Source organism: Trichosurus vulpecula, chromosome 3 (assembly GCF_011100635.1).
Source record: "Trichosurus vulpecula isolate mTriVul1 chromosome 3, mTriVul1.pri, whole genome shotgun sequence".
Classification (NCBI taxonomy): domain Eukaryota; kingdom Metazoa; phylum Chordata; class Mammalia; order Diprotodontia; family Phalangeridae; genus Trichosurus; species Trichosurus vulpecula.
Window position 1 is genome coordinate 362,007,926 of NC_050575.1, and position 14,194 is coordinate 362,022,119.

Below are 14,194 nucleotides of genomic sequence, written 5' to 3' on the forward strand. Positions count from 1 at the left end.
GGAAAATCTCTATCAAGTCTTTTTCAAGTCTTCTTAAAGTACTTGGTAAGCAAGGCATATTAAAGCACACTGAACAATCTTATCTGTGTTATGAAATCCATACATTCAACAAATATTTATGTATTTGACACCTGGGAAATACAAAGTTGTGAAAAGACTTGGTAAAACAAAAGAGTAAGAAGGCCAAGTAGGAATCTTCTGATCTGTAGCCAGACATCTTGTGCTTTGCATGACTAGTCCCTACAACTCCTTAAAATTTATAATAAATGTAGAGATCAGTGGCTGAAAAGAACCTCTCATGGTGTCTAATGTTATTATCACAATCAGTTAGAGCCCAAGTACAGAAATTTTTCTTTCGGTCTCTCAGGGCTTTATATTTCTTGCATGAAGGTATAAAGTTGGCTTCCAAAGCAATTTCTTGGGGGCGAGAATCATTATCATATTCCTTCAGTGGTTAGTAAGCAAGTACTAAGTACTGCAAACTGTCTTCTGGCACTAGGAAATTGTGTGGGCTCGATGACTCACTGTGTCTGGCCCAACAGTGGCCCTGAACACATAAATTACTAAGTCTGATTCAACTGCAATATTGAATGGATATTTGCCCATATTGCCAAAAAATAAAGAGATCACGGCATCAGAAACATCTGTAAGCAGATAAAGGCATGGATGCCGCCATTCATCCCTGACCCTGAAAGGCTAGTCCTTCTGGGACGTTGCTGTTAATTCGGAATTTCTCTTTTAAATAATAATAATAGCTGACATTTTATAGCATTTTAAAATTTTCAAAGTGCTTTCCATACAATATTTCATTTGATTTTCATAACAATCTTGTAAACAAGAGACTAGTATGGCTCCCATTTTACTAATGAATAAAATGAAGCTGAGACTAACTGACTTGTTCAAAGCCACAAAATAAGCTTCTAGAGTAGGATATGAACCTAGATCTTTCTGATTTCAAGGTCTTTGCCCTATTCACTACACCACACTGTCTCACTCCATTTTAGGACTGTGCCAGAGTCTTCTTCATTGTTCAGTAGGAAATGGTGAATGACTTTCAAGTACTGTTCCTTTGGTGGCTCCATGATTTTTTTTGAGTAACATTACCTCTACAGATGAAGGATGCATAACTTCCTCCCATTCCTTACTGTCCTTTTCATCATTCACTAAAGACAGATTCATCTTTTTTCTTCAAAGATATGCACATGCTTATCCCTTCTCTGCTCAAAATCCTTCAATAGCTCTTTATTGTCTACTGAATGAAGTTTGAAATCCTTAGCCTAGCAGTCAGAACCCCTACATTCTGGAAACTTCCTTCTCAGCCTTTTGCCATACATTGATGTTCTCATACTCTACCTTCTGACCAACATGTTCCCTGAACCTGCCTGAAGATCTTCCATCTCTGCTTTTGCTCTGTAAGCATAAGAAAGACGTAGAAAGACTGGCTGTCACATCCTTCTTCTGATAATTAGTAGTTGAATGACACTGGGGAGGCCACTTAACCTCTATTTCCCTCAAACCTCTCCCCAGGATGTAAGGGCTGCTATCTATGTCAGTGGAAGGATTGCTCACACAGACATTCCACACCCTGACAAGACTGGATGCCCACAAATACTTGAAACAAGCCATCTTCCCTTTGCCATCTGTTAAATTCCTGCCCATCCTTTTCAACCCAATTCTATTATTGCTTATTTCATGACTCCTCCCTCTTGATCCCTTCTCTCAGCCAGTAAAAAAAAAAAATTCTCTTCAGAACTGACACAGCACTGTGCTTGCAACTCTTTGATACATTTATGAATTATTCCATATCATCAGCATTTATATTTTGTCTGCATACTAATAATAACAAGAACAGTAGCTAACATTCTATAGCTCGTACTATGTGTCAAGCACTGTGCTAAAGTGCTTTACAATGATCACATCTGATCCTGACAACAACTCTATGAAGTAGGTGCTATTATTATCATCCCATTTTATAGATGAGGACACTGAGGTAAACCAGAGGTTAAATAACTTGCCCAAGGTCACACAGCTAGCAAATGCGTGAATCTGGCTTTGAACTAAGGTCTTCCCGACTCCAGTCTTTCTCTACCCACTGCACCACCTTGCTACGAACTCCATGCAGGCAGGGACTGTGCCTTATTTAAACTTCATGTGTCCCCCGGCACCCAGCACAAGGCCTTGCACTCAGAGATGCTTAATAAATGTTTGAATTGAATTGAACTGAATTGGGTCAGCAAGTCTCGTCTCTGTCTTCCTACAAAATTGCTGAGAGGATCCCCCTGCCCTGCCCAGAACACAAAGGCTGTCCAGTGGTTGTTCCAATATTTGAGGGCTACCAGCCCAGAGCCCTCCACCCATCATGCCTTGCCCTACTACAGGACCTGGATGCTTCCTTTTCTGTCACAGTGTGCTCAAGGACATTTTAATGCCAGCTATACCAAATCTTTGGCAATAATGCACTTTTCTACGCAAGTGGGTTTGGTTCATTTCAGTGATACCACCCTCACTAAAGATACAGCTGGGTCACATCTGTAAACCTGGTGTTGGGAGGCAGGACTAGCCCTCTATCCGTCTCAGGGGCCCACCAAATTCTGTCATGCTTTTGCTGTGTGGAATCATGACATTTTTGTTTCATTTCTCACACCTTCCTGTCCCACACTGTATATTCCAGAAGAACAGGGGTCTTGGTGCTCCCCAGTAACATTCAAGACCACTTCACCTCCGTGCATTCTCACTGACCACAAACCTTTCTCTTCCTTCAAGATCCACACTCAGGGCCTTTTAGCATAGACGAAAAACCAGTGGGCTTGAAATGAAGTGACCGGCTGGGTCCCAGTCCTGGTTGTACCACTCGTGTGTTGTGTGACCCTGAGCAAGTTCTTGTCCTCTCTGAGCTTTATAAAAGGAGGGAGTTGTGCTGGATAGTCTCTGAGGTCCTCTCTCACTCTAACAATTAACACAAAGCTTTACATATTGGAGACAGTGAAGAGAACTGGATCTACTTTGTCTGGAAATGGTTTCTTTAAGTTCAAAAGGGGACCCAGACAAGCAGGGCAGCTGTGGTACTACGATGTTCAATTTAATATATACTTGAACAAACTGGACATAACAGAAATTCACAGTTGCACAGACTATCTTCTTTTTGTTCTTCTTTGGATATCAAATCAAAATTTGTTGGTGCATGTTAAGCTCAAAATTAAAAAGAACATTTTCTGTAAGTGGTTCCTGTGACCAAAGCTCCTCCTCTTAATAAGCCCTATCAGTGACATACTATGAGTTCAGTCCTTCATTTTACAGGAATCACATATTTATCTCATCCAAAAGGTCATTGTAACTCACATCCCTTGACGTTTTCAGGTAACAAGGCTCTTTCACCACAACCCACCAGGAGGGAAGTGAATTCAGTATTACTTCCCCACCCCTACTCCACACCCCACCCACCATTTTATGGATGAAGGAACAAGATTGAAGAGTTAAGATTTACTCAGTCATATTCCAAGGAAGTCATAAATCCAGGACTTGGAAATAGGATTGATTCTAAGGCAAGAACTAACTTAGTTCACAGGAGCTTCACTTTAGAATTGGAAGAAACCTTAGAAATCTCTAATTTAGCAATTCTCAAACTTTTTGGCCTCAGGACACGATTACATGCTTAAAAATGATGGAGGGCAGAGCTTTTGTTTACGTGGGTTATATCTATCAATGCCTACTGCATTATCAATTAAAACAACTTAGTGTTATTATGAAAACAGTTTTGACCCCACAGAAGCTCAGAAAGGGTCTTGCGACTCCCCAGGGTCTCCAGACCATACTCTGAGAATTGCTATTCAACTTTAATCGTTTTACTGAGGGCCAGAGGCACTAAGTGACTTGTCTAAGGTTATACAGATGGCAGACCTGAGATCTGAATCCAACTACCCTGTCTCCAAATCCTGAATTCTTTGCACTCTAGTGTGCTGTTGGTTAACAAGAACCCTGAAAAGCTAGGAAAGGGGACCACTGATCTCTTTCCTTCAAACACCATGCTAAAATGTCAGTGTTGGTTATCAGAAAAACGAGAGTCTTACTTCTTCCAGAGCCCACAGTGAGTCCACCATGGGTTTGATCTTCTTCTCGCTGTACAGGGCTAGGAGTTTGTCCATTATGCCTTTAATCAGGCCTCCTCGGCCCTGTTTGAAAAGGAGGTTGAGGAGGGAAAATCCAGCAATGACTTTGTTCTCCTCATACAGCTTGATGGGGTTCACCTTCTCGACCTGCCACCACTGCGGACAGAAGTGACAAGAGCATTAGAAGAAATGGGGAACAGGAAAAGCCGGTCAAAGTTATGTGACCATGAAAGTGGAAGAGAAGGTACCACCAAACTCTGAAACTTTGGCCACTTGAGATTTAATCCTCCCATTAGTAATGCCTCCATAATAAAAATAATGATAATGATGTTACTGACATTTATATGTTGCTTTAAAGCATGAAAAGTGCTGTGCAACCCTGGGCAAAGCAGGTTCCCTTTCTGGCATCAGTTTCCACCTTTGAAAAATGAGCAAACTGAAGATGAGCTCTAAGGTGTCTTACAGATTTAACATGCTACATTCTAAGGGCCTTTCTATCTCTGAGCTTTTATGTTCTAAGGCCTTTTCTAGCCTTAACACGCAACGGGAGGTCATGGTTTTTTATTCCTGAGCCTTTCTCCAAGTAGCTGAAATCAGATCCCTATGGAGTTCTCATCTGTCCCTTCACTTAGAACTTGAAGGGTCTTTAGAGAGCATTTTATCAAACCAACTCATATTAGAGATGTGGCAGCTGATTGATGAGTGGTGAAGTTCAATGACCCACATGAGGTCAAGAGATAGAAAGTGGCAGAAACAGGATTTGAAATCAGATCCTCTGACCTCCATTCCAGAGTTCTTTACACTCCACCATGTTTGAAGGCCACCCATAAGCAGATACTGCCATTGGCATGGTTATTCAGCCTGTTGCTGCTGCCAAAAGGACTCAGTCCCACTGTTCACACCATATGCAGTTTCCAACAGGGGCCCTTGTTTTTCTGAATGCTTCAGTCAAACATGTACACAATGCAATTATTGTGTTAACATTGTGCTTATGGGAGCCTGTATTTAGGGGAGAGAAGGGAAAACACTTTGTACAAGTGAATGTAATTTGGGACCAATTTGCTTACCCACAGCAATCTGTCAGCATTGAGTTAATTACAGCAACATAAAAATAGCTATTCTTGTTCTGAAACCAGTCATCAAGAGAAATGCTCAAAGAGGCATCTTGTCTTTTCATTTTTTTTCCTGGGATGAAATAATTCTCCCAGATAATAAAGCTCAAAGGAAAAGAAACCTTTAATGTTTATCTCAGAAGGGTAAGGAAGACTACATGAAATGGTTTCAATTAGATGGTGAATAGAGGAGATGGTAGTACCATAGACCCAAGGAATTTTGGATCTGGAAGAAACCAGTCTCTTCCGCCACAAAATGAGGAAGCTGGACTAGACAGGCCCTAAGGCTCCCTTCCAGCTCTGACATTCCATGCTCTGTGTTGATCCTCACAACAACCCTGGAAGGTAGGTGCTATTATGATCTCCATTGTACAGATAAGGAAGGAAACCAAGTCTATGTGACCTGACTTGCCCAGGATCATACCACTAATAAGTGTCTGAGGCTGCATTTGAAGAAGAATAAAAATAATGGCTAACATTTATATAGTGCCTCCTATGTGCCAGGCACTGTGCTATGCATTTCATAATTACTGTCTCATTTGGTCCTTACAACTCTGGGAGGTAGGTGCTATTATTACCCCCATTTTGCAGATAAGGAAACTGAAGCAGACAGAGGTTAGATGACTTGTTCAGTGTCATACAGCTAGCTAGTCAGTGTCTGAGGCTGGATTTAAATTCAGGTCTTCCTGACTCCAGGTCCAGCATAAATGGCACAGTGGATCATAATAGTAGCTATACCTGCCGTTGGGAGGATCGAAGGAGATAATATTTGTAAAGCACTTAGCACAGTTCTGGGCACACAGTAGGCACTTAATGAATGTTTGTTCCCTTCTCTTTTGACATCTTATGTCCTAACTTCTATTGGGAGCCTTGACTCTGACATTCTATAAGCATGAGGCACCCAGATTAATATGAATTGGTTCTTACTTGACTGGAACTTCAGATTAACTGCATTTCTGAGCATGATGACATAGTGGAATGACTTTAAGAAAATTACAATCTTCCTGGCAATGGTTACCCCATATTCTGAATCGTGCCAGTTGACACACATTAATTCTTCTTCTCATCTAGAGTTAGAACCTATGAATCCTAAAGCTGGACAGAAAGGATGAGGCCAACTAAGCCATAATGGAGATGAAATTCCTTCTACAACACCTCCTATGAGTGGTTACTCAGGTTCTCCTAGAAGGTGTCCAGTGCTGAGGACCTCACTACCTTCCGAGGTGGCTGAGGCAGGGTTGGACAACTCTAATAATTAGGAGGTTCTTCCTCACACTGAACCAAAAGGTGTCTCATTGTAACTTCGACCTTCCACCTTCTAAAGCCAAACAGAACCAGTCTAATCCTTCTTAATAATGACAATTACCTAATGAATTCAATTAATGACACTTTGTGACACTTAATGAATTTAGTTCAACAAACAAATGAGGCCCCTAATGATGAGTCTCTACAGTGGCACAGGAGACTCAAGAGCAGAGCTATGGAAGGGAAGAATCTATTGTCCTGTTACACTCTGCTCTGATGAGATGTCATCTGGAGTGTTGAGTTTGGCTTTGCATGATACATTTTAAGAGAACCATGGAGAAGCTGGAGCACATCATAAAGACACTGGAGACCATGTCTTGATATAAAGTTCAGTGGAAGGAGCTTGGGAGAAGCTTAAGAGAAGGGAACATGCATTTATTAAGCACCTACTATGTGCCAGGCACTGTGCTAAGCACTTTACAAATATGATCTTATTTGATCCTCACAACAACTTGCATTATCCCCATGTTTCAGTTGGGGAAACTGAGGCAGAGATTAAATGACTTGCCCAGAGTCACACAAGTAGTAAATGTCTGAGGCTAGATCTGAACTCAAGTCTTCCTGCACAGTTCCAGTGTTCTATCCACTGTGCCACTAAGCAACCCACAGAAGGGAAGACTTAACGCAGTACCTTGGACATAGTAGCGTTGTTGTTGAGTATTTTCAGGCATGTCCAACTCTTTGTAATCACATTTTGGAGTTTTCTTGGCAAAGATACTGCAGTGGCTTGCTATTTCCTTCTCCAGTTTATTTTACAGATGAGGAAACTGAGGCAAACAGGGTTAAGTGACTGCCCAGGGTCACACAGCTAGTAAGGGTCTGAGACTGAATTTGGACTCATGAAGATGAGTCTTCCTGGTTCCAAGCCCAGTGCTCTATCCACTGCACCACTCAGCTGCCCAGGACATAGTAGTAGGTAGTTAATAAAAAATGCTTATTGAATTATCTGGAGACAAGTTAGCCATCTTCAAGTGTTTGAAAAGCTGTCATCACAGAAAGATGAGACTCGTTCAGTCTGGCTCCTGATAAGAGCTAGGAGCAATGGACGGAAGTTACAGGAACACAGATTTCAGATGTAAGAAACTGCTGATAATTACAGCTATCAGCAATGAGTCTTGGTTGGTAATAACATCCCCATCCCTAAAGGTTTTTAATCCAAGACTGAATGATTCCTTCTGGGGAATATTCTAGAAAAGATTCCTGTTCAGACACAGCTTGGACGAAGTACCTTCTGAGACACCATACAGAATCTGAGATTTTAGCTAGAACATTTAAATTCTGTAAAGGTTCTTGGTACATGGCAAAGGGCCCAATATACAAGCAATCTTTGGTTAAATTAAATTGAGCTTTTATTGCATTTTTTCCCCACCTACCACACCAGAAGAAAACCGGTGCTAGTAAATTGATTTTTCTAGTCATTGTTCTGCTCCTTCAGGCTTTTAAAAATGCGAAAACGTGAAAATCAAACACTATGCTAGGATGAATAACTTCAGAAGAAACTGACAGTATGTCTGATACACATATACCTACACTTACCCAACCTTCTAGCAGCACCTGTATTACTCCTCCTAGCACTCAATTTGCTGTGCCACTTGTGCTGGGCCTAGAGTCAGGAAGATCTGAGTCCAAATCCAGCCTCAGACAAGGACTAGTCATGTGATCCTGGCTAAGTCCCCTAACCTCTGTTTGTCTCAGTTTCCTCATCTATAAAATGGGGGAAATAATAGCGCCTCCCTCCCAGGGTGGTTGTAAAGATTAAATGAGATAATAACTATCAAGCACTTAGCATATCACTCGGCACACAGTAAGCCCTATATAAATGTTAGTTATTATTTGAGGGCAGCCTCAGACACTTAATAGCTGTATGACCCTGGGTAAGTCAATGAACCTCTGTCTGACTCAGTTTCCTTATCTGCAAAATGAAGATCATAATAGCACCTCCCTCCCAATGAGAGAATATTTGCAAAGCACCTAGCACAGTGCCTGGCACATAGTAGGCACTTAATAAATGTTTGCTCTCTTCCTTTCCCTTCCCAGTTTCTGATCCCATCTCTGCACTCTGCCCACCCAGAAGCGGACTTGAGCTTGCATTTCTCAACACCGTGTCCTCTGCACATTCTCCCTGGGGAGAATGCAAAGTCCCCCTACGGGGACTCCCTCCCCACAGCCAAGTCCCCTCTCTGACCTTTCAGGAGTAGATGGCCCTCTTCTAAACAGAGTATTTTCAGACCATCCTCCGACACTATCATGGGGTTCCCTCCAAGAGGTTTAACATCTCCAGCTGCTTGGACCTGAGGATTTTCCCAAGTGCTCTTCTGCTAACTGGCTTTTGGTTCCTCTTATCACCTACAGATCTCCAGCTGGAGCCAGCTTGGCTACTAAGGCACCCTTACACATGAACGTGGGCTGCATGTCCGATTTCTACAAATACTCACTGATTTTGCAAAGCTGAAGAAGCTCTTGGTCTCCCCTGTCACGGTGTTTGATGACCCTGTGAAGAAAGGACACAGGACATGAGCCACTGAGAAGAAAGGTGGCAAGCAGTAGTGCAGTGAAAAGAATATTGGACGTGGAGTCTGAAAGCCTGGGGCAATGGCAAAAGCTGCCTGTTTTTACCTCGATTTCCTCATCTATCAGCCTGAATGATCTCTATGACCCCTGCTAGCTCCAGATCCTAGGAAACAAATCTTTTGGGAAGCAAAAGCATTGGTATTTGCTGCAAATGAAAGGGTTGTCATCGTCTGGACCCAGAATTGGAAGGAATCTGAAAATACTACACTGGGCAAGTAACTTGAGGTAACTCTCAAGTTCCTTGGAAAGGAAGGGGGGGAAATTGAGAGGAACAAAAGAATTGAAGTTACTGGAGGTCACTCTGAATGACCAGCAGTAGAAAACAGAGACAAATGAAAAACTCAGCATGTTTAATTCAGAGAGAAGAGAAGGCTCAGAGAGACCATAGCTTCTGTCAGGTGGCAGAGGCTCTAGACATGTTTTGTTTGGTCAGGAACAGGAGCAATGGGTGGAAGCTGAGGGGAGGCAGATTTAACCTTGATGTAAGGAAAACTTCTTAACAATCAGAATTATGCAAAGGCAGCATGGATATTCTCACTCAGATGGTAGTGTAGAGATGGCAGAGAAGGAAAGCACTGAATGCAGTCCAGGGACCTTAGTTTTGGTCCCAACTCTGCTACTGATTGGTTGAGATGGAGGCTGAGTCACCCCCATGTCCTCTCTGGTTCTCAGTAAAATGGAGATGGTTACTGCACTTGACACTAGCCTCCTTTCTGTTCCTCTTATATGCTACCCTGTCTCCTGGCTCTATGCATTGTCAACAGCTGGCCTCCATGCCTGGAAATCTCTTTCTCTACCTCCTGGCTTCCTGCAAATTTCAGCTAAAATCCCACCTCCTGCAAGAAGCCCTTCCCGGTCCTCCTTAATCTTAGTGCCTTCCCTCTGAGACCATCCCCAATTTATGCTCCATGGATCTTCTTTGTATATAGTTGTTTGCCTATTGTCTTCCCCATTAGACTGTGAGCTCCTTAAGAGCAAGGCCTGTTGTTTTCCTTTTTTTTGGATCCCTAGTGTGTAGACCAGCACATGGCATACAGTAGGTACTTAATAAATGCTTGTTGACTTAACTTCCTACCTCACAGAGTTAGTATAAGAAAAACACTTTGTAAATCCTAAAGGTCTAGATCAGAGGTGCTTAACCTGGGGTCCAGATATCTCTCATCCCACCCAAAGATAAATTTCAGTGCATCCATGAACTTGGATGGGAAAAAGATTGCATCTTTATTTTTACTCACCCCTTTTTTTAAAGGGGGGGTGGTTGAAATATTTTTTAAAGGTTTTTTTTTAACTTACGGTTTTCTGCTTCTTATATCATCACAGTTATCCCCAGCAACCTTCCCCTTTCCCTTCCTAGGGAGCCATTCTATATAACAAATAGACTTTTGTAAAGGGGGAAAAATCAGCACAACTGATCAATATGCTGAAAAAGTCCAAAAACACGCATATAGTAGCAGCTATGGACCTTCCACCTCTAACAAAGGGGTGAATTGGGGTTCTTTTCTTATATCTCTTCATTCAAGTCAGGCTTCATCTTTATTATTTTGTTAAATTTACTTTGGATTTTTTGGGTGTATTTTCACTAAACTTTAATTGAAATTTATAATTTCCTTCTGAATAAGGGTTCATAGGCTTAACCAGACTGCCAAAGGGACCAATGGTAAGTGCATCAATACACACACACACACACACACACACACACACACACACACACACACACACACACACGGTTAAGAATTCTAGGTCTAGAGAGGTGGGGATAATTATCTCCCTGGAATGAGTGACTCATTTCACATGATAACTTTTTTTTTTTTTTTGCTATTTTTGAAAAACAGACATCTAGGAGCCCTTTGAAAAAGTGATTTGTGCTGACTTATGTAAGCCCTTCAATACAACACCTGATTGCCTCACTGAAATCCTTTTCATATGACACACTCAGGAACAGAGGGGCAAGGCATGCGTGGGTCCAGAAATCATTTAACCTCTTATGTGCTGATAACTTCTTTTTTAAGTCTGATCTGTTTCGCTCAGGCTAGAATTACAGGAGCTAATCATGGGTCCCACCGACTACAGATTGGCATCTGCTTTGTTTCCTACCAGAGCCAGTTTATGCCTTATTAGGGAGACTGGTGGTCCCCTGATACCAAGGGCTCAGCATCTTGATGTCAGACTTACTGAAGACATGCAAACAGTTTAAACACCAAAGCTTGGAACTCCTGAGCTCAAAAGAACCACAGCCTTCCTAGTAGTTGAGATTGCAGGCACAGTCATGCCTATCTCTGAGGACTCTTAAAAACCTTGGAGTGGGGAATAAATCTTTCTAAAGTCATTGTCATCAGAAAGGTCACTCCCTTTCTGGACCTCCAGGATCTTTGTGATAGGGACTGAAAAATGAGGTCTAAAAAGAGTTCAAAACAATTTCTTCCAGGAGATCTATACCCAACAGCAATGAAGCTGGGCAGTATTTCCCATAGTGTATGAAAAAGAGCCCTAGGCTGGAGTCTCCTAGTTCTGCCCCAAATTCTGTGTGTGACCTTGGGCAAAAGTCATTCCCCTCCATTACTGCGCCTCCATTCCCTCTTTTGTGACATGACAGGGTTGGGCCAGAGGGTCTCTATGGTCCCTTTCAATTCTGAGAATGTATGTTCTATGTGCTCAGGTCCCTTCTAGCTCTAACGTTCCATATTTCATGTTCTAATCCCTCCAGCTGGGACATATTCTGCTCTGACTTGTGAGGTAGCTTCTAGTCACTTAATGCTCTATGTTCTAAGGTTTCTTCCAGTTCTGCTCTTCTATGTTCTTTGTCCTTGACGTCTCTTCTAATTCTAACAGTTTGGGTTATGTTTTCTATGGTTCTTTCTAGCTGTGGCATTCCCTGTTCTCCAATCTTTTACAATTCTAACATTCTGTTCTCTGTGTTTTAAAGTTTCATCTTGATGTGGCATTCTGTTTTCTTTTCATGTCCCTTCTAGCTCCGGTATTTTGTGCTCTATGATCTCAGGTCACTTCCAGCTTGAATGTTTCACACTCTGTATTCTAAGGTTCCTCTAGATCTGACATGCTATGTTACATGTTCCATGATCTCTTTTAGCTCGATCATTTTTTGAGTATACAAATGTTCCACAGTGATTCATATCCAGTCCCTCAAGCTCAGCCAGTGTTCTACATCAAACATAAACTTTAAAGATGAAAGGTCTCCCCAACGTTCGCTTGCATGAACCTCAATGTAAAGCCACAGAATGTCAGAGTTGTAAGGGGATTAGACTTGTCAGCTGTTAGAAGTGTCAGAGATGACCCCATCCAAACCTTACAGAGGAGGAAAGGGAAGACCAGAGGAGTGAGGGTGTGACTCCTCCTCCTGCCCCCTGTTACACAATAATTTAGTGACAAAGGCAGGATGAAAACTCTGTCCTGTCTCCCGGACCATATTCCCACCATGCCATGCTGTCTAATCCTGGAGCTCTTTATATCAACTTTTAGGGGTAACAGGTTGAATTAACATACTTTTATGTCCTTAGAATTTGTCCATAGGAATAATAGGTCACCTGTGAAAACCATGATTTTCTTTTTTGTAAAATATATTTTATTTTTTATTGTGAACATCAACAAACAGAAATATTTTAATATAAAAAACAAGAAAGCAACCTATATGAGAAACTGTGGGCTTCTGTTATATACGATTTATTTCTGAAGAACATATATATGCACATATACATATGTATGTGCATATAACTTAATAAGGTATTAACAAAACTGTTAGGTGTTTTTGTGTCCCTTTCCATATTTTTCAGTTTTCTTTTGTGCATTAGAAAATGTTTTCTTGATGTTCTTTTTTTGTATGAATATCTATCGCTACTCAGTCAAAATCAGGCCATGTAGTCTGACAAAGTTTTTTTTTTGTTTGTTTTGCTGTGTTTTGTTGAGTACCCCTCTTGCAAAGTCCCCTTTAAAATACACACTATACAAAGGCAAGGTGGTGTGCTAGAGAGAACAATGGACTTGGGAATGGGAGATATGGGTTTGAATCCTGGTTCTATCACTTAACAGGCCTATGGCCACGGGCAAGCCACTTTACCTGTTTCCTCATGTGTCAAACTGGGGATAATAATAATTGCCCTTTCTATATAACAAGGCTGCTGTGAGGGAAGTACTTTGTCCACTTTAAATGGTCATAGAAATTATATCATTGTTATTTCTTGTCTTGAAATTGGGAGCATCCCAAGAAATTATTTGATTCCTTCTTCCCCACCTTTTGCCCCTTCCCTGATAAAACAAAACAAAACCCTAAACTTGACAGCTGGGTTATTCAAGATATTTTCCCCTTTCCTCATGGATGTGCCCATTACATCTTCCATACTTACCATATAAAATATATGTTCCCAGAGGTTTGAGAAGACTGAGACCTTTTCCTGTGTTTTCTCCACACAGACAATCCAAGACAATATCTACGCCTTCTGGGGAGATTCTGAATGGCGGAAAAACAAAATACAAGACAAGTGTGCATTAAGGAACAGAGAAAATTGTCCCTTCTCTCCTTCCCTCTTATTATTAGATCTAGATCCCAGACCTCTGAGACTTTTGCTGAGTTGTCCCTAGCTCCACAACATCATGCACTTGATTTTGCTACCTTTCTAGTCACCTCTAGTTGACTAAGGAAAGTTAAGGCCCAAACTCAATTGCACATAGAATAATTTAGTCAAGAAAGGATATGAAAGGCCTGGAATTTAGGGCTCCCACAAACAGCCACTATTCTACCTTTCCAGTCTTATCCCACACTATTTCCCATGACATACTCCATGTTCTGGTCAAACAAGATGCCTCCTCTTCCCCATATACATCCACTTTCTGATACCTGTGCTCACAATGACACCATCTTTCATCTCTTCCAGGTGATACTCTACTTGTCTTTGAAGATCTAGGTTGGACTAGATGACCCTTTGCATTCTAACCCTTTGATTCTATGATTCTGAATTTTACAACCTTCTCTGGCAAGTGATAACCTTTCTCCTGTTGAGAAGGGCACATATTGTGCCAATTTTCAAAAAAGAGGAAAAATGGGAACGTGCAACTTTTAAGACAGGACAGTGAATGTGACTATGATTC

At 41.5% G+C, this 14,194-nt stretch overlaps 1 protein-coding gene across 1 annotated transcript in view; it reads right to left on the reverse strand.

The window, feature by feature from the left end:
• Positions 1-14,194, reverse strand: part of VAT1L (vesicle amine transport 1 like) — a 126,732-nt gene that overhangs the window by 54,726 nt on the left and 57,812 nt on the right. Inside the window, exons 5-7 of the mRNA XM_036748184.1 lie at positions 13,453-13,556; positions 8,959-9,014; positions 4,068-4,262 (exon numbers count right to left, since the gene is read on the reverse strand). Coding sequence (XP_036604079.1) covers positions 4,068-4,262; positions 8,959-9,014; positions 13,453-13,556 — 355 coding nt within the window. The remainder of the gene's footprint in view (positions 1-4,067; positions 4,263-8,958; positions 9,015-13,452; positions 13,557-14,194) is intronic.